The sequence below is a fragment of the Periplaneta americana genome, chromosome 13, assembly GCF_040183065.1.
Source record: "Periplaneta americana isolate PAMFEO1 chromosome 13, P.americana_PAMFEO1_priV1, whole genome shotgun sequence".
Taxonomy (NCBI): domain Eukaryota; kingdom Metazoa; phylum Arthropoda; class Insecta; order Blattodea; family Blattidae; genus Periplaneta; species Periplaneta americana.
The window spans coordinates 75,783,138-75,805,368 of NC_091129.1; the positions used below are offsets into that span (position 1 = coordinate 75,783,138).

Consider the following 22,231-nt stretch of genomic DNA (forward strand, 5'->3'; position numbering starts at 1 on the left):
TAAAGAAAAATACATCTCTACAATTTGGAATATCTTGTTAGAGATTTTTCCTTCTCCACTCTGTCCTAGAGTAGTGATCGACAGAATTTTTGTCATCATACTTTTCTAGCTGAAGAGGCGAATTGAAGCCGAAACGAAGAAAACGCAAAACAACAAATAGAGTTTACACTCTTAAAATACAAGTTTGTGTTTTCACAGATCTTTGCCAAAGGTTTAATCCTTTGATTGCATTTGGTATTATCCTTCGCAATCTTTGGATTTTCCAAAGGATTTGGCCTGTGATACACAAAATGGGACGATATTCTTTTATCCAGTTTGCGAATCTCCGGTTTCGAACTATTCGGTTCTCATCAGCACGACGAAGAAGTCTTGGAACGGTAATCTTGTCGGAAATATTGCAAACTCTCTAACGATAAATTCCAAATTGTAGAATTTGATAACCTCCATAAATGCTATTGCTATGTCTTTTGACTTTGCTTTGCAAAAAAATAAATCGTCGGCCTTAATTAAGGATAACCTCGAGGATTCGGAAATGAACAGCCATAATATAATGAATTAAAGATCAATATTGTTGTAAAATAAATTATAATAATTAAGCACTGTTAATATCAATTAAATACAAATTCTTAAAATATAACCTTAAAATTAAATTTATAAATCAAATATTTTAGTTAAAATTAACATATGACTTATCTTTAATCAAGAAATTCTGAATGGTGTAAATAAAATTGTATAATCTGCAGAGAGGGAATCTTTAAGAAATTGGGTGATAATTTTTTCTAATTTTGAAAGATGGTATTGATAATTGTTTTAAAAATTACATGTAAATTTTGGTAAAAATATCCCAAGCACCAAAAAGTAAACCTATTACTGAACAATTGAAGAGGGGGATGTCATACTTGGCACTAAGGTAGGGAATACATACCATTCCGGAAGTTAACAAATGTAAATACCTCGGAATAACATTTAGCAGCGATCTTGGCTGGAGGAAACACGTTACAGACACAGCGGGAAAAGCATGGAGAGCGTTACACTTTGTGATGAGGGTACTAAGAAAAGGCTCTGATAAATCCAAAGAGATTGCATGTAAATCACTAGTACGTCCAGTAATGGAATATGGTGCTGCATGTTGGGATCCTTACAGACTAGAACATATTAAGACACTGAAGAAGATTAAAAAACGGGCTCTCAAGTGTTGTCGTAATAATTCACCATTAAAATGGGACACACTCACGGACAGGAGAACGCGAATTCGATTATGCGCACTGTTCAAAACATACAGAGGTGCGCCTGCCTGGAGAGAAATAAAAAATAGGTTGCAGCCTCCAAATTACTCTTCAAGGAACGATCACTCTTATAAATTGAGGGAAAGAAGACAGAGGACGGACACTGGAAAGTTTTCTTTTCTCAATCGTACTATCAGGGACTGGAATGCTTTACCTGCAGACTCACTAAAGGCTTTACCAACAACCAAAAAGTATTTAAAAATAGGTTTGAGGACTTTACTAATAGACGATAATTATACACAGTATTTAAAGAGTGTAATTGATATTTTGTTATTGAAGTGTTCTATCAGTGAAGAATTATGTTGTGTCAGTGAAGTGTGTTGAGTAAGTGAAACGTGTTCTTGTCAGTGAAGCTTTATAGTTTACAGTGGCAGTGCAAAGTATTTGAACAGTGAAATGTTTTTGAAGTGTTAGTGAAATCAGGATAGAATCAGTGAAATGTGTCGTAGTTCCAGTGCAGTGAGTGAGTTGACAGCGAAATGAGTGTAGTGTTGAAAGGTACTTGTGCAGATATGAACATATCATACTCGTGGGTTTTAGTTCGAACATAGGTTTATGGTACAAATTAGATTTACTTTAAATGTTATTTTAACCGATCGTGCTTCATTTAATTTAGGATGTTCCCTGTTATTATTATTATTATTATTATTATTATTATTATTATTATTATTATTATTACTATTATTATTATTAATTATTGTTAGTATTAATTGTTACTATTATTATTAATTGTATTTTTTATTAATTGTGTTTATTATTGTCTTTATTGAGTGTAATTAGTTACCACTGCCACCGGGTATATACCCATTTCAGTGTGAATAAATACACACATACACATACATAAATGGTCCTATTTCATGATCAACCTGATGAGATTGGTTAAGATCTCTCTCCATGCGTATAGTTGGATTTATCATGATATCCTTTTGTTGTTGCGTGTTTAATGTTATTATATCTGCTCTTCTGTGAGTGTCATCTTCAGAAACGCAGTGGACCTCTTCATAGACTTCCCAAACCTTGTTCCGAAGAAGACAGGCGACAGCTCCACGAACTCTAGTATCATACAAAGTTTTTAACCATTCTAGTGCAGTGGCTTCCAAGCTATGAACCGGGAGGTTCCTCCTGGTGGTCCGTATATCTTCAACATTCTTAACTAACTGATAATGGTGACAAATGATGTCTCAAGAGGCTCAACTTTTAACTTCGATACTATAGTAAACACAGTATGTATACATTTCAATAATGCACATTTATTATATATTTTCCAGAAAAAGTCACATAGTACCTACTTTCGTTTAAGCTCAATACCATAATGAAAACAGTATTTATACATTAATAATAATTATATTTTATATATATACATATATATATATATATATATATACACATTACGCACGCATTGTAAAATTGATAAATTTGATGAACCGAATTAATAATAAAAATAACAGAAAGAGTATTCAAAAGGAGGAAAGAAAAAGGTGAAATCGTATTAAAAAATAGACATGGTCCGCAACAGTGCTGACTGAATGGCAAATGGGCCTCGGAGGCGAAAACTTTGCTCTTAATGCTTGAACTCTCATGTAGCTATGTCAGAATACTCGGGATGTAACGCTTGTCTCCCTTAGAATGTTCATCATTCTGTAATAGTCCTCAGATAATGCAACAGTATTTACTTTGTTCTCATTTAAGAATGTGAAAAAAGGACCAATAAAAACAAGAAGAGAAGAGAGATTAAAAATATGGACATCAGGAATAAAGAGGAAATAAGAGGAAGAGAAACGAAGTTGATAAATAAAGTTAAGAAGAAAAAGGGAAAGAGCAAATATAAAAAGCATTAGAGAAAAATAAGTAGAAAGCTAAGAGGAAAAAAGAGAGAAATAGGAAACAAAACAAGGATGAGTAAGAAAGGAAAAGCAAGCGGGATTGAAGAATCAGAAAAAAAAGATAGAGCGAAAAGAAAAAAGAGGAAGAAAATCAAATTTATGGAGATACGAAAAAGAAAGTAAGGGGGGAAGAGGGATAAGGTAGAAAAAATGAGAGCTGGAAAGAAAAGAGATAATGGAAAGATACAAGAATAAAGAGAGAGAATGAAAATGAAGGAATAAAAGAGAGGTGAGGGACATAAGAGAAAGGAAAAGGAAGGTAAAGGCGAGATAAAAATAGGAAGAGAAAGAAAGCAAAGATAAATACTGAAAGAAAAGGAAAGTAAAAATGAAGGAAAAAATGAAAAGCGAAATTATACAATAGAAGGCAAAAAGAGATATGCGGCAAACGGAGAAAGAAAGAAAAATGAGAGAAAGGAAGGAAATGGTAAGAGAGATATAATAGGAAAGGGAATGAAGAGAGATAAGGGGAATAAAGTAAAAAGAAAGATAGATGTGAGAAAGAAATAAGAATAATTACAAAATTAAGAAACTATATATGTGATAAAATAAAGAAAGGAGAAGTAGGGAGAGATAAGAGAAAGGATGTAAAAGAAATACAGATAAAGAAACGAACATTTGGAGAAATGGAAGAAAGAAAAATAGAAAAAGAAGTCCTGGAAAGACAAGAAAAATGAAGAGCGGGGTAAAGGAAAGCAAGCGAAAGAGAAAGATAAGGGAAAGCAAGAGAAAGAGAGAGAGATGTTAGGAAGGACGTTCAAGTGAAAAAATACAGTAGAGCGTCTCGTTTAGGCACAGTGAAAACATAAACAAGGCGTACGGAACGTGTGGGGGAGGACGAGCCGTACGATAAACATGAGGGATACACAAAGTTTTAGTTGCAACGTTTATGGCGGAGCATTAATTGAAATTATATTTTCCAAAAACACACAAAACAAAAGAACACAAATTGCATAACGTTATCTTTACACATTTTAACAAATAAGCAATTGTAACGTTTAAATAATTCAATGTAACAAATTTAATTTTGCTACTTATATGACGTTGGTTTCAAGCAGATTTTTCACGGTCATGAATTTCATTTTCTGTATGACTAACATAATATCATCGTCTTCTGTAGCCGAATTAACGAAACTACAATATATTGGTCTGAAGTGACAACATTATTTCCTAAACATAATTATCTCTTCTCAGAGTTCAATTTATTCAGGTACTGTCACTGAATAAATTTAACTTTGAGAAGGGTACTATACCTGATTAAATTTGTTTGAGAAGTGATTATTAGGTTTAGGAAATAGTGTTGTTACTTCAGACCAATATACGTACTGTAATTTTGTTCGGCCACAGAAAATGGTAATATTATGTTAGCCATGCAGCGAATGAAATTCATGTCCATAAAAGATGCTGCTTGAAACAACATATAAGTATCAAACTTAATTTGTTATATTGAATTATTTCAACGTTACAATTGCTTGTTTGTGAAAGTATGTATATGATGACGTTATGGGATATGTGTTCTTTTGTTTTGTGTGTTTTTGGAATATATAATTCCAGTTAATGCTCCGCCTTAAATGTTGTAACTAAAACCTTGTGCATCACTCGTGTTTATCGTACGGCTCGTCCACACCACACATGGTACCTGCGTCTAGTTTACGTTTTCACTGTGCCTAAACGAGACGCTCTACTGTAAAAATAAGGGAAATCAGAGATAATGGAAGGAACATAAAGAGATAAAGGAAGAAAAGGGAAACAAATGTAATAGCAAGCAAGTCAGGGAAGACAAGTAGATAGGAAGGTGGAAAGAAAGAAATGTGAAGAAAGAAAAAGGAAATGGAGAGAAGTGGAATTAAAAACATATAAGAAGCAACAATATAAGTTGGAAGAAAATTATAAATAAAAGGAAGAGAGAAGAAAGGGAAAATTCTGGAGAGGAAATAATGAAGATAAGAATGGAGGAAGGAAACAGAATAGTAGAATGGAGAACAGAAAAGGAAAAGGAATTAGTAAAGAAGACATGTGAGGTGAGTCCATTGAGATATGGAGAAATAGACGAACAGAGTGATGGGTGGATGAGTGTACGCTCCTACCTGGTGATGAGAACGGCCACATCATGGTGATTGGGGTGATCATCGTCTCCCGGGTTCATTCGCTTCTGCCATCTACAGAAGGTATCAAGAGTTCGCTCGGCATCTTTCGTCACTGACAGATTCATCTGGAACATGAGGATCAGTAGTATGCCTATTTGCAGCGTGGAATACAGCTTCATTCTTTAACTAAAGTTAAATGTTTGCACCCATCTTAGTAGCGAGTTTATTTTCTGCGATGTCATAGAATACGGTTCAAATTTCCGTTATTGTGATTTGAGTCGAGTCGTTATTGAATACATTTTTTTTTTTCATCTACTTCTTTAGAGTGGCTTGAAATAATTTTTCAAAAATTTCAAAAGTATCCAAGACACTGCAAAAAAAATATAAAAAAAACAGTCAATCTTCTTAATGTATCCAGCTATTTGTTGACAACATAAAGTCCACTATAGTCCACTGCAGTCTATTCAGTTGTTGTTTTTCAAGAGAAATGAGGGGATTTTTATCGGTGTTCATTATAGATGCCTGTTGCTAGTAGCCAGAGGTGGGGTGTAGTCAATATGTACTGCAGGGCTGTGTATTCTGCAACTGGTACTGATGACTTTAATTTACATCTTTTGTGGTTTATGGATGGACAGTATAGAAGAATGTGTTCCAGATCTTCATCATGATTATTACACCACAGACAAGTAGGATTACCAGAAATGTGAACTCGGTGTAGGTACAATTGAGTGACAATGTGACCTGTTCTGGCTCTTGTTAAAAATGTTTGAACATGTCTGGGCAAGTTTTTGTACATTTCCAGGTCATTTGGTTTCTTTTGTACAGACTGTAAAATTTTTCCTTTGTCGGAAGAGAGCCAATAAAAAATTAAAAGAAAATTATGTATAGTATATTCTACAACAGGACTGAAGAGGTCATAGGAAAGTGATAAATAATTTATATATACGATTGTTTGACTCACCTCATCTTCTTCCACCTCCAACCGTATTATCTTCACAATTACCAAGTTTATGAGAGCCCCTAAAGAAGCATCATGGAACAGATTATATGCCTGCGAAAGAGATTAATGGTCCCTATAGTGACAATTCTCCGAGCTCCACTAGCTTCTCTCTTAACTCCAAATATTAGTATTTGATCATAGTAATAATTATTGTTGATAGAATAAAAAATTTACCTTGAAAGATAATAAACTTATTATACTCGTATTTGATAAATTTTACATAAATTTAAAATCTTCTCGAGTTCTTACAGTACGTAAAGCTGTTACGTTACAATAATTAACACCTCCAAAGTTTTAATAAATAACAAGAAGTATAATAAATTATGAAAAAAGACGTTAAAATGGGCCACATATCTTGTTTTAAACTATCTACAGATGCAAAACCAAAATGTCACCGAAAATGTGAAAAAGTGTATTACTTTTCAGTTACCAAAACGTAATAATTACTCATAATCACGATGAAAAACATCAAACACAATTCAGTCACCTTACGATCTGTCATGAGATTTGTTTCTGATCTTCATTCTAATAGAAATCAACTCCTCAGCTTCTTCCAATAAAATTTCTCTGAAGCTATTTCAGTTCCACTTTAGCCAAGATGAAATAAGTGAAAGAGAACAAAATGCGTGATTTCGTTAACCATGATCATTCGAATATTTTAAATTTGTTGCTTTCGTTAGCAATTGCTTAAATTAGTTACGTTTTGGTTACTTCCGTTATAGGTAGACATCCTGAAAGTTTCTCATTCCCACTCAGAAATAGAAAAAGATGTTGAAGATTATTTCTTTACTTGATGTACAGTCTTAGAAAAGATTTTGTCGCACAGAAAATTTATGAGTCCCAGAAAGGAGGCAGTGCGCATGGTCAGACATACAACGAAACAAAACTAATTTTATTACCTCAACTAATCCTCCTCTTGTAAACCAGGTCACTCGTCATCTGATCATGCGCACTGCCTCCTTTCTGGCGACAAAACGTTTTTTCTAAGAATTTACTGTGAAATATACGATTGAAACAGTGTTTTTTTTTCTGACGGAACGCATTCCAGCACCTTTTTGTTGCATTTTTCATCATGGATCCGAAAAATGTGTGAATAACTGCGTTAGTGACGTAATTTTTCTTTGAATTTCGCTTAGCCATTTGAAAGTCTTAGTTCTACGAAAAGAAGATTAAAAACGACAAAATTGTCGTACACTGAATAGTAATCATTTGCCCGTCCATTATAAAATATACTACAGAGAGTTCCACCACCTTTTTCTTCAGAAGAAAAGAACTGAATATATATTATTTTATGTTATGAATAAGTTATGATAGTTTGTATTTATAAAAAACTGTAGCAATTCTAATTCAATACTCAGATTAAATAAATACTAATGTAATAACATTACAAGTGATATCGGGAAATCAAAATATACATGCAATATAAGTTGTAGGCCTACAATTTATATCAAATTAACATTTTAGTTTGTTGTATAAGAATTGCTTGTAGCACAATTACAAAGTCATTAATGACATTTCCGAGAAAGCTGTATATGATAATTAAATACCTATGTACAAAATAAAATATGTACTAATATAAAATGTTATTGTACTACTCTATATGAGGAAGAGCTTGTATCTGCAATACAACTTACAGTACGTCTTCATTCAGATCCGATGTTCACTTTCTTCGAAAGCAACATAGGACGTTTCGGATATTCACGTAATACTTAACGCATATTCAGGTTTTAAAAGTCTTGCAGTTTAATATATCAGTCCCCTAACTGCCCATTGTGCAACTCAAACCAAGAAATGGATTCGGAACACATCAAAATCTGTGCTTCGGTGGCTGACCATGATAATATCTTTGAAAAATATTAGAGTGCAAGGGATCAAATGACTTTATTGTCAAACGCCTGGCATTAGAAAACAACAACAACAAAGTCTTGCAGTTTATAATTATAATAAAATATTTTATAATCTCTAATTCAAGATTTCTATAGACCCAGAAACAAAATTCAGATGGCCCAAATGTTGTTTCTGAGTCTGTACCATGCTATTATTTTTAGTGCTTGATTTAACGATTACGAACATTTCCCATTTCATGTTAAAATTTGAAGTACAGCATGCGTATTCTTTATATTAAAACTAGAGCGATCTTAGAACCTGTCATAATTTGAGTTGACAGTTTTTAGAAGGAAAAATAAGCAAATAATTTTCTCCGAATTCCTATAGTCGCGTCGCTGTTATTTTCGGCCTGACTCCTCCTCTTTGCTTACGCCTTAGGAAGTGAAGGCTCTGTAAAATTTAGGTAGGTAGTATCGTCCGCTACCAGACGAGGTATCTATTTGCCACACCGTTAAACATTATCATGTCGTACTCCTATGATAATAACTCAAACGTACTGTAATTGAGCAAATAATTGAGCGGCAAATAACGTCCTCGTGTGCTTTCTGTGAACGCCAACCAAAGAGCCAAAATGGCTGGCGATTATATTAAGTATTTATCGAGCCTTAAGAAGTGCATAACGTCATCAGCAGCGAATCAAAAGATGCACACGTTTAAATGTAGCCGATCTGCAACGTGACTATAATATCAGTTTCAATTTATTTTTCTAACTCCTATTTTTCTAGTTCATTCTTTAAATGTGAGATGTTCGAACGATATGATCTAAATAATAATTTTCATTCCATATTTTCAGTAGGTGGCCTAGAGCTCTTTCTTTTTTGGATCACAACTTGGAGATCGTGCTACGGCTCATTCTTTGAAAAAAAAAATCATGAATTCAATGGAAAATTAGAAGTATGACCCAGAACTGTTTGAACGTTGAGTTATGCCATGACGTCTTTATGCCACATTCTACTTTATGCAGCAAACTATTCTTCTCAAAAATTTAATTTCGCAGTCTATATGTATTTTCATCCCTTATCCTAATCGTATTTCCTCTTGTAATCTTGTTCGCATGCACGACTCATTAATCCCGATGTTTGTTGGGTAACATTTTTTTTTCTCTAAGTATTTCCCACCATTGAAAGACAATACTTGTGGTATATTTGCGTCTTCATATTTTAATCATGCCACTCGTTGTGTAATTTAAATATGATTCTACGTACCGTATCGCAACTTGATCTCAACCCTGGAATCCATAATTCCTCTAAGCGGAGACGCATACCACGCCACAACTCATATTAAATGTTGAGAGGTGTGTGAGGATCAGCCTTAATGATATATGAGCCAGGTGTGCGACAAGCCAGCAACTGGTTCAAATTGTCCCATGCCTCGCCCATATACAGTGTATAATTATTTCATAACGCATTAACTCTGCTCAATTTTGCCATAAAGCCATTATTTCTGCTTTCATTATGGGAACACCTTAATAAAAACGATATTTTTTTTAGAAAGATACTCCATCTTAGGTTCGCATGTTGTTCTCACAGTGTGAGGCTCTTTGACTGATTTCAGGGCCCAGCTGCCCTAATGAACTAAATTATTTTATATTATTTTTGCTATTTTTTTAATGAATGATTTCCATTGCGCTATTGTATTAATGCAGCTACTGGTTTAATATAAAAAATACTGGAATAAATGCAGACCTTCAAAGAATAAAATTCACAGTAAAATATGCAATTAAAGTTAAAAAAAATGATCTAATTTTCTATGTACTCTGTTACTTTTAACTTTCGTTTTTTAATCTCAAGGGGAAAAAATGGCACTCTCTGCATCATAATCCACAGTTAATTCCCGATTTACAACGCATAATGATAATTTAGAAATTTTCTCACCATTCGTGAGCTGCCACAAGGGACAAAGGGTACTTAACCATATAAATGTTTACAAGTTCTTGAACCATTGATTTTGTTTTAACAATGAAACTCCTACAAGTACATAGCTGAAAATACATTTTAAGATTAGTGGAAATATACCTAGTTTTAGAGAGGTAAGTGTTACAAAAAAGTAAAGAATGCTAATGAACTTAGATTCATTTCGAATATAGGTGATGCTTCAGGAGAGTAATTGATTCTTTCAATGTAGCTAAGGTTACAACCGGAATAATAGATGTAGGTATTCCAAGCCTCTTAAACATATCTTTCATGAAGAGAGTAGCGGTACCTCTTGCTCCAACAAGAAGTCCGATTACTTCAAGCTCTTTTAGCTGGTACTTTTGGAGGTAATAGGGAATAGTAGGATTGTAGATATTCTTTTTTTCATTATCCACTTCTGCTGGCTGTTTCTCATTCATTTTGAAACGCAGAGTGGGATCAATTATGTATCCAGATCTTGTAGATTCCTTGAAAGCTATTATATCTATGCGCCGTGTACTGCCAGTGACAGAGAGATCATGTACTTCTTCAAAGGTGTTGTAATCGGCATCTTTAAGGGCAGTGGCTATAATTGATCGTACCTGGTAGTGTCTAGCGTTTCGCAGAGCTTCGCCGTGCGGACAGGATCCGACTACCTGTAGCTGCATTTAGATTGGCAACAGACCCTGACTGTTTGGCCAAACATCTGCATAGAATTGGAATATATCAGTCCTCTAACTGTCCATTGTGCAACCCAACCAAGAAATGGATTCGGAACACCTCTTCGAAAAATATTGGAGTGCAAGAGGTCAAATGACTTTATTGTCAAATGCCTGGCATTAGAAAACAACAACAACAACTTTCCTTCTATTGAAACACTATTGTCTCAAACCATATAAAATAGCACATAGCCGTTTTTTATATCAAACATCCCCCAAACTGAAAATGTGATGATTCGGATAGTAATATAATTATTATTGCCATCATCATCACCATCATGATCGTAACTTCATCATCATCTACATGTACCGGTAGATCTTCATCTTCATCTATATCTTCACCTCCATCTCCATTTTTATTATCTTTTCTTCATCCAGATTCCTGTCGAAGTTAGACGAAGTTCGTTGTCCTAATTAATTTTGTTCCAGAGGTATTCTTTGTCTTCTTTTCCCTCTCGATTAGTTATTTAAAATGTGTAGTATATACTTGTAATAAACTAATTTTGTATATACGAGAGCCGTCCAGAAAGTAGTTTCTCTCGAGTCGTTAACAGAAAGAAAACACAGTTTCACACTATTTTTCAACATATTCCTCACCGGAATTTAAACGTTTGTCATACCGTGGGATCAAATTTGTATCCTTGTGTCGTAGAAGTCTGTCCCTGGGATCTAAACCAGTGTGTGACAACCGTCTTCACCTCTCTGTCACTGCGAAAATGCTGACCGGACAGGAATTTCTTGAAGTGTAAGAAAAGTGATAATCGCTGGGAGTGAGATCCGGGTTGTAGGGTGGATGTTGAAACACTTTCCAGCGTAACTTCTGCAGAAGACAAATATCTCAATTCCTATGGGGAATATGTTGATAAATAGCTAAAAAAAATGCTGTACCTGCTCCAGTAAATCTTTCCATGAAATTGTGTTTTGTTTTCTATAAACGGCTCAAGAGGAAGTTACTTTTTGGATTGCTCTCGCATTATACAGAATTATGCTTGCATTTATTAATTTCGTCCGAAATGTTGTAGTAGACTTATACTGTTTCTGTAGTATTTATTTAGTTACATTTTATTAAAAAGGTGTATCCAACTTTTCTTATAACAAATTTACCTCTTCTGAATTTAGCCTACTCTTGCTAACGTAAGGGTAAGTTCTATTTGTGAGACTGAACATTTGTTTGCTACAAAGGTGTGTTGAAATTGCACGACTGTAGTATACTTTTAAAGCTTGTTGAGTTTTGTTCTTTAGTTTGCTGAAGCTTCAAAATTATTTTGTTATTCCTATCATTCGTCGAACTCTGTCTCGGTCTGAAAATCTTCCTGATATTTTTTGTTATAAGCGTTTTGATCTTAACATAATACCGTCCGTATTATCTGAACAGAAACTAATGTATTCCACTGTACCTACATAATTATGTAGAAACGAATTGAAATATAAAGTGTAAATCATCGTATCAAGTAACAGAAATTTCAGTTCGTAGAACGAATAAGCTATTTACAGATGCGAATATTGTTAAGGTGCTTTCTATCTGTATGTGACACGTTATTTTCTACATCTCAAACTTCAAAACAGGTTACACGAATAATAAAACAACAAATCAACTCGCTCATATCGGTATGATTTGGTAGAAGAGTAACAGAGTTCGTCCTTCAACTTAAATATACCAGTAATACTCGTATATGATAGTTATTTTATATAATAATAATAATAATAATAATAATAATAATAATAATAGGTGTCTAATAGTGTAATAATTAAAAATCCTTGTATTTTGTTTAGTTTCAACTGTGAATTATACTGTGGCTCTTGGCATATAATTATATTATTTCTCATTTTTGCCTCTCTAGTTTCTAGTGAGTAGATTATTATATGGGTAATATGCTATATTATTACAGTTTTGTAATATTACTTACCATGTTCATCACTGTCAAGATGTAATTCTCTACATCTCTATTTTCATGGTAGTGGATGAGAGTTTTGTCAAGAACAAGAAGAATCTCTACATTGAGAGGTTCATTGTGTGAGATTTTAGTCATGTTTTCATGCGTGTTGTCGGATCTTTTGGAAAGGTAACGTCTAATTTCTCTTATTTTTCGATTAGCCAACGCGAGCGGCACTTCTCCTGCAAGTAAAAAACGAAAACAGAATTATTGAAAAATTCATCAGATCCCCGTATATTAGTTTCATTTTAGAAATACGGTGTCTCAGAATCAATTTTATTATCTTTCAATCAGCCAGTGAGAAAAGAATCTATTTGTAAACAAGTATTGAGCAATAAGTTCACAGATTAATACACAAATTATTTGTGATGGGTATGTCTTAAATTAATTCTGAGGTTATTTTAAGAAAATACGTTCTGATAAATGTGGGACCTATACTCCGAATATTTACTCCGTTATTTTCCATTTTTTTTTTTTTGTAAATTTATCGTCATGAACAAGATTGTTGCTCGTCTGCTTCAACATAATCTTACCACACATAACCAGACCAAACATGGTCGAACTCTAAAATTAGCTGACTGACCGCGAATCTTCCAAGATCATGCGAGATTCACACAAGAAATAAAAACACACACACACATACACACACACACAGTCAGATGCATTTTATTTCAGAAGCGAAGCTTGTTTTAAAATTCTATAAGCGTCGTTTTGAGCAACGAAAATAAAACTCTGTCGAATACACATATGCCATTCATCAAGCAATGATTGCTATTACTCCTTTAGTGGAAAAATATTAAAGTAAATTCCTATTCTAGATAAAGATAAATACATATATGTCGTGAAAATTCATAAAGTGGAAATGAGCATATACTTGTGATTTTATTATTATTATTATTATTATTATTATTATTATTATTATTATTATTATTATTATTTAATTACTAATACTTAACTACAATTGTATTAAAGTGCTACAACTCCATCATTAGTAGAGGTCAAATCCACGTTCACATTAACATTTTTACTTGAAATTACGAAAAAAATCCGAAAGTTAGAATTTATAAAACAGTTATATTACCGGTTGCTCTATATGGTTGTGAAACTTGGACTCTCATTTTGAGAGAGGAACAGAAATTAAGGGTATTTGAGAATAAAGTTGTTAGGAAAATATTTGGGACTAAGATGGATGAAGTTACAGGAGAATGGAGAAAGTTACACAACACAGAACTGCACGCATTGTATTCTTCACCTGACATAATTAGGAACATTAAATCCAGACGTTTGAGATGGGCAGGGCATGTAACATGTATGGGCGAATCCAGAAATGCATATAGAGTGTTAGTTGGGTGACCGGAGGGAAAAAGACCTTTGGGGAGGTCGAGACGTAGATGGGAGGATAATATAAAAATGGATTTGAGGGAGGTGAGATATGACGATAGAGACTGGATTAATCTTACACAGGATAGGGACCGATGCCGGGCTTGTTTGAGGGTTCCTTAAAAGTCATTTGTAAGTAAGTAAGTATTACGAGAGAATGGGTTTTTAAGTGCCAATATAATCTTGGAAATGGTACCAGTTACTCGAAACAACTGATCCAAAGTAATCAGGTTCAACAGTGCAGAAGAAAGTTTAATGGTTAAAGCGATATTATTTAGGAGAAAAGAAATTTGTCAGTAGTTCCGGAATGTTCTAAAATTCTAATTGCGGTACAAAGAAACAACATCCAAGAATTTCATTACCATTTGAGAGTTGAAACGAATCAACATACTGATTTTAACTTAATTTCTGGAATATATAAATGATCAGTTAATTTTTATACGAGTTTGTCATGAAATGTAAGTACCATTAGTTAATGATTCAACAATTACAGTAATATTCATGCAATGTGATAAGAGTAGTATCCGTACGTACCTTTGGTGCCACAATTTTCTTTGCATTCATACTTATTTGCTCTGTATACGAGATGACGCTGTTCTCCTCCCGACAGTGGATCGTATCCCTCCGCTGGTTCTATCATGCAATAACCCTTCCGTGTTTTTATGAGACCAGCCTGTGGGCAAAAGATTTTTCATTACTCGAAAAATTAAATTTGATACTTCTAGTTTGATTAGTTAAAAAAAATTGAAATTTCCCATCAGAGTACCCTTAAAATTAAGATAGGAGAATAATCCATGCACTTGTTTTGAGATCTGTAAAACGCAACAGTCTTTTTAACGCCAGTCATCCAAATATTTTATTATTTCATTGAAGTTCTGAAATAATACAGAACAACAATTGTGTCTCTTAGAAGCCAGGCTGAAGGAATAAGGCTGTTTTGTGCAAATAGTTACATTTACAAAGTAAAATATTTGCTCTTTGACAACAGATTACAAGACTTTAGATACTTAGGGCCGTTTGTCTTAAATTCCTCCCTGTTTAAAGGAGCCAGTGTTTAATATTTATACTTCTCATTGTCAGTTTTATGGCGAATTGTTTATAACTGAACTTAACCACATTTTTAAGCATATCAGTAATGTGTTAAAATATGAATAAAACCATCATGCCAGCAAAATCTCTTGGCTACTACGTCTCTTTTATAAGAAAAAAGTAATTTGTTACTTTCATATACTTTGATTTTCTTACGTTGTAGTCTTTCTGCAAGTATATTAGTTCTAAGTCTGTAAATGGAAAGGAAAATGTTGGTTCATGTGGCGGTTTTAAAAATTAGAAGCACGTTCGCCATCTCAAGTGAAAAAGAGGCAATTTACGTACCTTAAATTCATGCAAACAGGGGGCAATTTACGTACCTTTTTGAACTGGGGTGGCAATTTACCTTTTCTGTCCACAACTGTATTCCAACTACGGCTTTGCAATGTCGGTTGCCCAGAGATTATATATCTAAAAAGTTGTAACATTAATGTATTCCCAAGTATATTAGTTCTAAGTCTGTAAATGAAAAGGAAAATTTTGGTTCATGTGGTGGTTTTAAAAACCGGAGGCACGTTCGCCAACTCAAGTAAAAAGGAGGCAATTTACGTACCTTAAAGTCATGCAAAGAGGGGGGCAATTTACGTACATTTTTTAACTGTGGAGGCAATTTACTTTTTCCAATCCATAACAGTATTCCAACTACGGCTTTGCAATGTCGGTTGCCCAACGATTATATCTACAAAATTGCAATATTAATGTTTTCCCAAGACAGCAACTGAATGGAATTACTAGGGCTAATGTTTCATGGCGCTATCAATTACAAAAATCATTGGAAATTTTGCTGACTCCTGAACATTCAAGTATGGTACAATAACAATAATTCTACGCTTACCAGTCCGTAGCAAGTGGACAAGGCGATAACGGAGTCATTGTGACCACGCACTCTGCCCCTGTAAAGGCACTGCACATCTCTGAGACGATGGAACTTATAGTCGGTGGCGGAGTTCCTCTTGTGCCTTCGTGAGCGAGCTACTCCATCAACTGGTCGGGTCTCCACTACAAAACCCGGAGACAGCAGTCTGTTGTTCGGCCACAATTCCAAGTGATGTTCTTCCCCCGATATTGGTAGAGAGTAGTGAATTGTATCGTCCGGACCCATGTCCTCTTCAGATTTCCCTTGATAATACGAATGTTTATAATGATAAGGAATCAAGTGGGAAATGAATTGTCCATTGGACGTCACTCTCTCAGGAACAACCACTTCGAAATCTTCAATATTACGGGAATAACGACCTGAAATATAGTGAACCATATTTGTATAACCATCCGATTCTAGTATTTGTAACATACCGGTAATCAAAACATATATTAATACTGATTGGAGTATCTGACGAAATCCAAGCCTGTTCGCGATTTGTTTCACTCCGATGCCAGACGTGTTTTTCGGAAGTACGAATTACACACTTTTGGCTTACCAGAAGCACCAGTTTAAATATCGTTGGTGTTCGTGCAAAATATCATATGTCAAAAAATTCGAACAATTTTTCCCCTGTAGACATGCATTATATGAAGAGTCCACTGCAAGAATGATGGATGTCACTTTCTTGTCCAAAATGAACCAAGACTGTCAATGCATAACTTAAGACATATAGAATGTACATAGAGAGTTACATGGCATTAACACTGATAGTCATTGCCCAGTAATGATCGGAAAATCACAGTTAAGCTTTGAGCGCTAAGCATTTCAAACTTTCAATCGCTTCTCCTGCAAAATATATTCCACATGACATCCATCATTCTTACAGTGGACTCTTCGTATATATAATTGCGAAATATCACAAGATGTGTTTTTATGATAATATTTTAAATTTCAAAGTAATTTATCTGAAATCAATAAAAATATTCAGTTTTTCTCTTTTCTGAAAAATTGGTAATTTTAACATACCACATTTTGCACGAACATCAAAGATATGAGCCGTTCAGAGCAGAAGTGGTGTAAGTCAAAAATGGGTAATGAGGATTAAAGTAAACATTCTGTAAAATACAGCGTAAAGTAGCAACTAATATTCAATTTATTTGAACTATCAGTAGTCAGTGGATAGCAAGAAAGACATATTAATTGCTACTTTGCGCTGTATTTTACAGAATTTTTACTTTAAACCTCATTACCCAATTTTCACTTACATCACTTCTGCTCTGAACGGCTCATATATCAAAAGTACCGATGTTAAGAATTGCACAACATTCCCTTTCCAACTTTTTGCAGATTTAGCCTAGAACTAGTTGTGCATGAGCTACTGGTATGATTAAAAATATTGTCCATTAATTTTCATATAACCCAATAAAATAAATAAAAATTTACGGTTGTATTAAAATACGCAAATTTGATATTATTTTATAGGTAATTGTTAGTTATTTTAATATTCTGAATATTGTTTTATAAAGTGTAATGCAGGTATATTAAGCTTGAAAACTTTTGTTCATTTAGCGTTTATAGCAACTGCGATATAAAAAGAATTCACTAAACTTTTGCAGACCAATGGTCTACCTCCTCCTTAAGTAATTTTCAAAATCAGACTTTATTTCCAACGAAGATAGATGAAGATTCTTATGATTTTTCATACACTGAAGTGCTGCTTGAGATGCAGACTGTATGCAGGAGTTTACTTTTTGTCAACATTACTCTAATTTCTTGAAGTATGGTGAATAGTTAAGCTTGATACACACTTCAAACTGGTGCTAGTTGATGTTTAGAAGAATATATCTATGTTCCATTAATAAAAACGGCAAAAGCACATCTACGAAACTCGTGTCACTCTCTCTCTGTGTTCGCGAACCGTCTGTAGCTTAATTATAATGGGACGAAGAAATGGTTTATGGCAGACTTTAAAAAAGGTCGTGGAAAAACTACTATATTTATATTATTATAACATCACTTCTTAACGAGTAAAATTATCTTTACTTACCTTGTAATAGTGGTTTAGATCCTAACGCACACAATAAATTAACAACTATCGCAAAAGTTTTCCATTCCATTAATATTAATTTAAGGTATAACTCTTGAACATCATTACCATCTCACAATTAGAGAATTATAATTATTCGCCGTAAAAATGTAGACTACATTATAATGATATACACACATTCCATTTAATGGCATTATACGGAATGAAGTCTTGAAATATTTAAAACTCAAAAATGCAAAATTAGCAGATAATCATGTGCAGCTAATTGTTACTTCCGAACAGAAGGCCATGATTATTGCCTAACAAGTAACTATGTAGCCTACGTATATCAGATTTAAAAGCAGATACACCTACATAAAATAGTAAACGAGTGTTTTCACTAACGGTCGCTGGAGTCACTTTTTTCTAAATGTTGTACCGCTACGTTTGGCTAGTGAAAGCATAAAATTAAATTAAGCCTTCTATAGATACAATTTAATTAAGTAAAATAAGATTTACGATTTTTACTCTGTTTAAGAATTTTTTTTCCTATATCAATTTTAATTTACATGGCTTTATTCTTAATTATTGAAAATAATTGTAATAGCAATTAATAATAGTTATGAAAGAATCGTAAGTAAATTCACTCCCGCCTAAACTCTGAGCGCTTTACCACTGAAACATGTTTTTTTACCTTTAAAACAATTATTACTAATTAAATATAGTTAATCAGTTTGTATGGCCTGGCCTTTAGTTTTTAACTTTGCTTTAGAATATGCCATTAGGAAAGTCCAGGATAACAGACAGGGTTTGGAATTGAACGGGTTACATCAGCTGCTTGCCTATGTGGATGACGTGAATATGTTAGGAGAAAATCCACAAACTATTAGGGAAATTTTACTTAAAGTAAGTAAATAGATAGATTTAAAAATAAATCCCGAAAAGACAATGAGTATGTCTCACGGCCAGAACATTGTACGAAATGGAAATATAAAAATTGGAAATTTATCCTTTGAAAAGGTGAAAAAGTTCAAATATCTTGGAGCAACAGAAACAATTATAAATGGCACTCGGGAGGAAATTAAACGCAGAATAAATATGGGAAATACCTGTTATTGTTCGGTTAAGAAGCTTTTGTCTTGCAGTCTGCTCTCAATAAAGCTGAAAGTTAGAATTTACAAAACAGTTATGTAATATAACTGTTTTATAAATTCTAACTTTCAGCTTTTTTTTAAACAGACTGTTCTTTATGGTTGTGAAACTTGGACATTTACTTTGAGAGAGAAACGGAGGTTGAGGGTGTTTGAAAATAAGGTTCTTAGGAAAATATTTGTGGCTAAGAGGGATGAAGTTACAGGAGTATGGAGAAAGTTACACAAAGCAGAACTGCACGCATTGTATTCTTCACCTGGCATAATACATTCATAAATCAGATGTTAATTACTAAAACAGTAATAAAAGAGACAGAATCAATTACATTTTCTATCTTAAAAGCAAAAAAAAAAAAAAAAAAAAAAAAAAAAAAAAAAAAAAAAAAAAAAAAATTAAAAGCACAAAGTTGTGTTTGAATGCACGACCTCACGAATATCAGCCCGGAACGCTACCATTACGCTATAAAAATAACATGTAGAACACTTTAATTATAACTGTATATAGCCTATCAAGCAACGTAATCCAACAACATGTAACATCGCCTGTTTCCGAATTGTAGCGGAGATACCCGAAGGAAACTTCGTTTCTAGAGAACGGCTATTTTTTCTTTTGATAGCTGTACATTATACTACACATGTAATTTATTGACTTACCTTATAAACGTGATCACATGTATGACAGATTGTTCAGCTTTATAGGCTTTCACGACATCTCTTATCAATTTCACTATGCTACCATCTAGTTACTGCATAAGAAGTCACGTTATAACTTATAATTCTCATTTGAATTGCATATTTTTTTTTTTTCAAATTCATTAAATTTTTGGATACAGTATCGAAATCATTAGGGTGATCTCCTGACTATTTCTAATAATTTGAATTGCATAGAGCAGTGGTCGTCAGTACTCGCTGAAAAGGGTAAAGGGTAAGGGACGCTAGCCCGAGAGTGCACTGAGTTGACGAACGCTGACATAGAGCAACTGTACTTTAATCTAGCTGTCGGTCTCAATCGACGGTGGCGATCCTGGTGATTGTTTTCTACCACAGGTTACCGTTTTTAGTTTGGGAATGGCAAATCTGTTATAATTGAGGCGTTCAGAACTAAAGTGGATCAAGTCACAAATTTTTATAAATTGAGTTTAATTCATTTTTTGATTATCTGGAGTTGAATCTTTTCCGAGCAGTGATATTATTCCCAAGCATTCGCCGGTAAGTGACACTAGTCGCTTTTGGCTCAGATTATTTGTTCACGATGTTCTGAGCCATAGTGGATGAATTCACCAAAGCGTTGCATCAATTAACATCACAGTTGTTTATATTTTATAAATCTAGAATCTGAGAATGGAGCAATAAAATTATTGCTAGTCAAGTTAGATAATCCACTAGTGCAAGTTAACTTTAAGTTAATTCGCAGCGCTGTTAAGGAAATAATTAACATTCCTACTGACACCCCGGATGCTATGTTGTATGTACCAAGAAGATTGCGAGGTTTAGGAGTATTTAGAGCCCAGTGGGAAGCTTACCTTCAGCACTTAAATATTTGTCAAAGACTTTTACACGTTGACAACCCTCATGTAGCAGCCACTCGAAATCTTCCAAACGAAATTGAACATTGCATCAAACAATTACCAATTACCTTCGATTGCTCTGAACGTATTTCTTCTCAAAAACTAAGAAAAGCATTGCGTGAAGATTCTTTTCATCAATGGAGCAAATTGAAAAGTAAAGGTTTGGGAGTTGTTTTCTATTCTCACTGGAAGAAAGATAATTCGTGGATCTCAACCAAAAAGGGATTTTCGAGCAGTCAGTGGACGCAAGCCATTAAGATGAACTGTAATACAATACCTGTACGTACTCTCCCTGGTAGAACTCTTGACTCAACCCGTTGCAGAAGATGCGACGAGCAAGAAACGCTTCCTCACGTCTTGGGTTTCTGCCATCATGGAGAATTGCTCCGAATCAACAGACATAATTCGATTCGTTCTCTCATCGCAGCTTCAATCCGTCAGAATGCTTCCTATGAGGTTTATGAGGAGGTTGCTTGCATCTCTTCTGATGGCTCTAGTAGACGGGTTGATATCATCATAATTGATCGGCAGAGGGATAAGGGTGTCATTCTTGATCCCACAATCCGTTTTGAGATGCATGAGCAACAGCCACAAGAGGTGTGTCGTGAAAAACAAGTCATATATGAGCCTTGTTGTCAGCATCTTGGAGCACAATACCACATTACACATTGGACAGTTTTTGGGCTCATGTTCGGTGCCCGTGGCACGATCCCACGTGAAACTTTAAATCAACTTAAAGAATATAAAATTGATGATGCAACGATTGATGCCATAGGATCTCACGTGTTAAAATCATCCTTAGCTATAATTAGTAATCATTTGTACCCAACAAAATTTTTATTGTAAATGATTTCCTACGTTTTCTTATCTTAACGTTTTTTTCTTTTTCTTTCCAAATGTCACAAAATTGTTTTGTTTACTTATTATTCTTTATGAATTAATTAGTAGGCCGATCTTTCGAACCCTTACTTAGGGCGGCTTTTGTTTCTACAAATTATCTATCTATCTCAAAACTACGTCTCACGGACTTGATCCACTTTAGCTCTGAACACGTCAACTGTATGTGATCAGGCTTTATAATAAATGCTGGAACTGTCGACCATCCTCGCTTATGCACATTTCACAACTTTTGAAAAAAATTTCTAGACACGCTGAATGAAGTCTCTATTGATAGAATTGAGCCCAAGGCGCATGGTCCATTTCATTCAATTTATGAATAATTGTAGCCTTATAATGTTTTAGTTTTAAAAACAATTTCCAGAATAATGCGGAAATACCTGATTGTTAAACTTTGTTTACGAGTTCGTGGGAAACTGTTCTAGTCTTTAGCCTATGTCATCGAGTTTTTCTTGAGTCAAAATGCGATTTATGTGCCTTGTTTTTATTGAAAAATTAGTAAGTTTCTCTCATTTTTTTTAACTAAATTATGGTTTTTAAAAAGATTATTTTTTGTACTATTTATTCGTA

The 22,231-nt window shown here is 34.0% G+C and overlaps 1 protein-coding gene across 1 annotated transcript in view; it reads right to left on the reverse strand.

The window, feature by feature from the left end:
• Positions 1-18,322, reverse strand: part of LOC138712031 (A disintegrin and metalloproteinase with thrombospondin motifs 12-like) — a 127,905-nt gene extending 109,583 nt beyond the window's left edge. The window contains exons 1-6 of the mRNA XM_069843421.1: positions 18,067-18,322; positions 15,993-16,393; positions 14,603-14,741; positions 12,662-12,870; positions 6,218-6,307; positions 5,257-5,381 (exon numbers count right to left, since the gene is read on the reverse strand). Of these exons, the coding sequence (XP_069699522.1) occupies positions 5,257-5,381; positions 6,218-6,307; positions 12,662-12,870; positions 14,603-14,741; positions 15,993-16,393; positions 18,067-18,136 (1,034 nt within the window). The 5' untranslated portion in view covers positions 18,137-18,322. The remainder of the gene's footprint in view (positions 1-5,256; positions 5,382-6,217; positions 6,308-12,661; positions 12,871-14,602; positions 14,742-15,992; positions 16,394-18,066) is intronic.
• Positions 18,323-22,231: the final 3,909 nt, after the last annotated feature.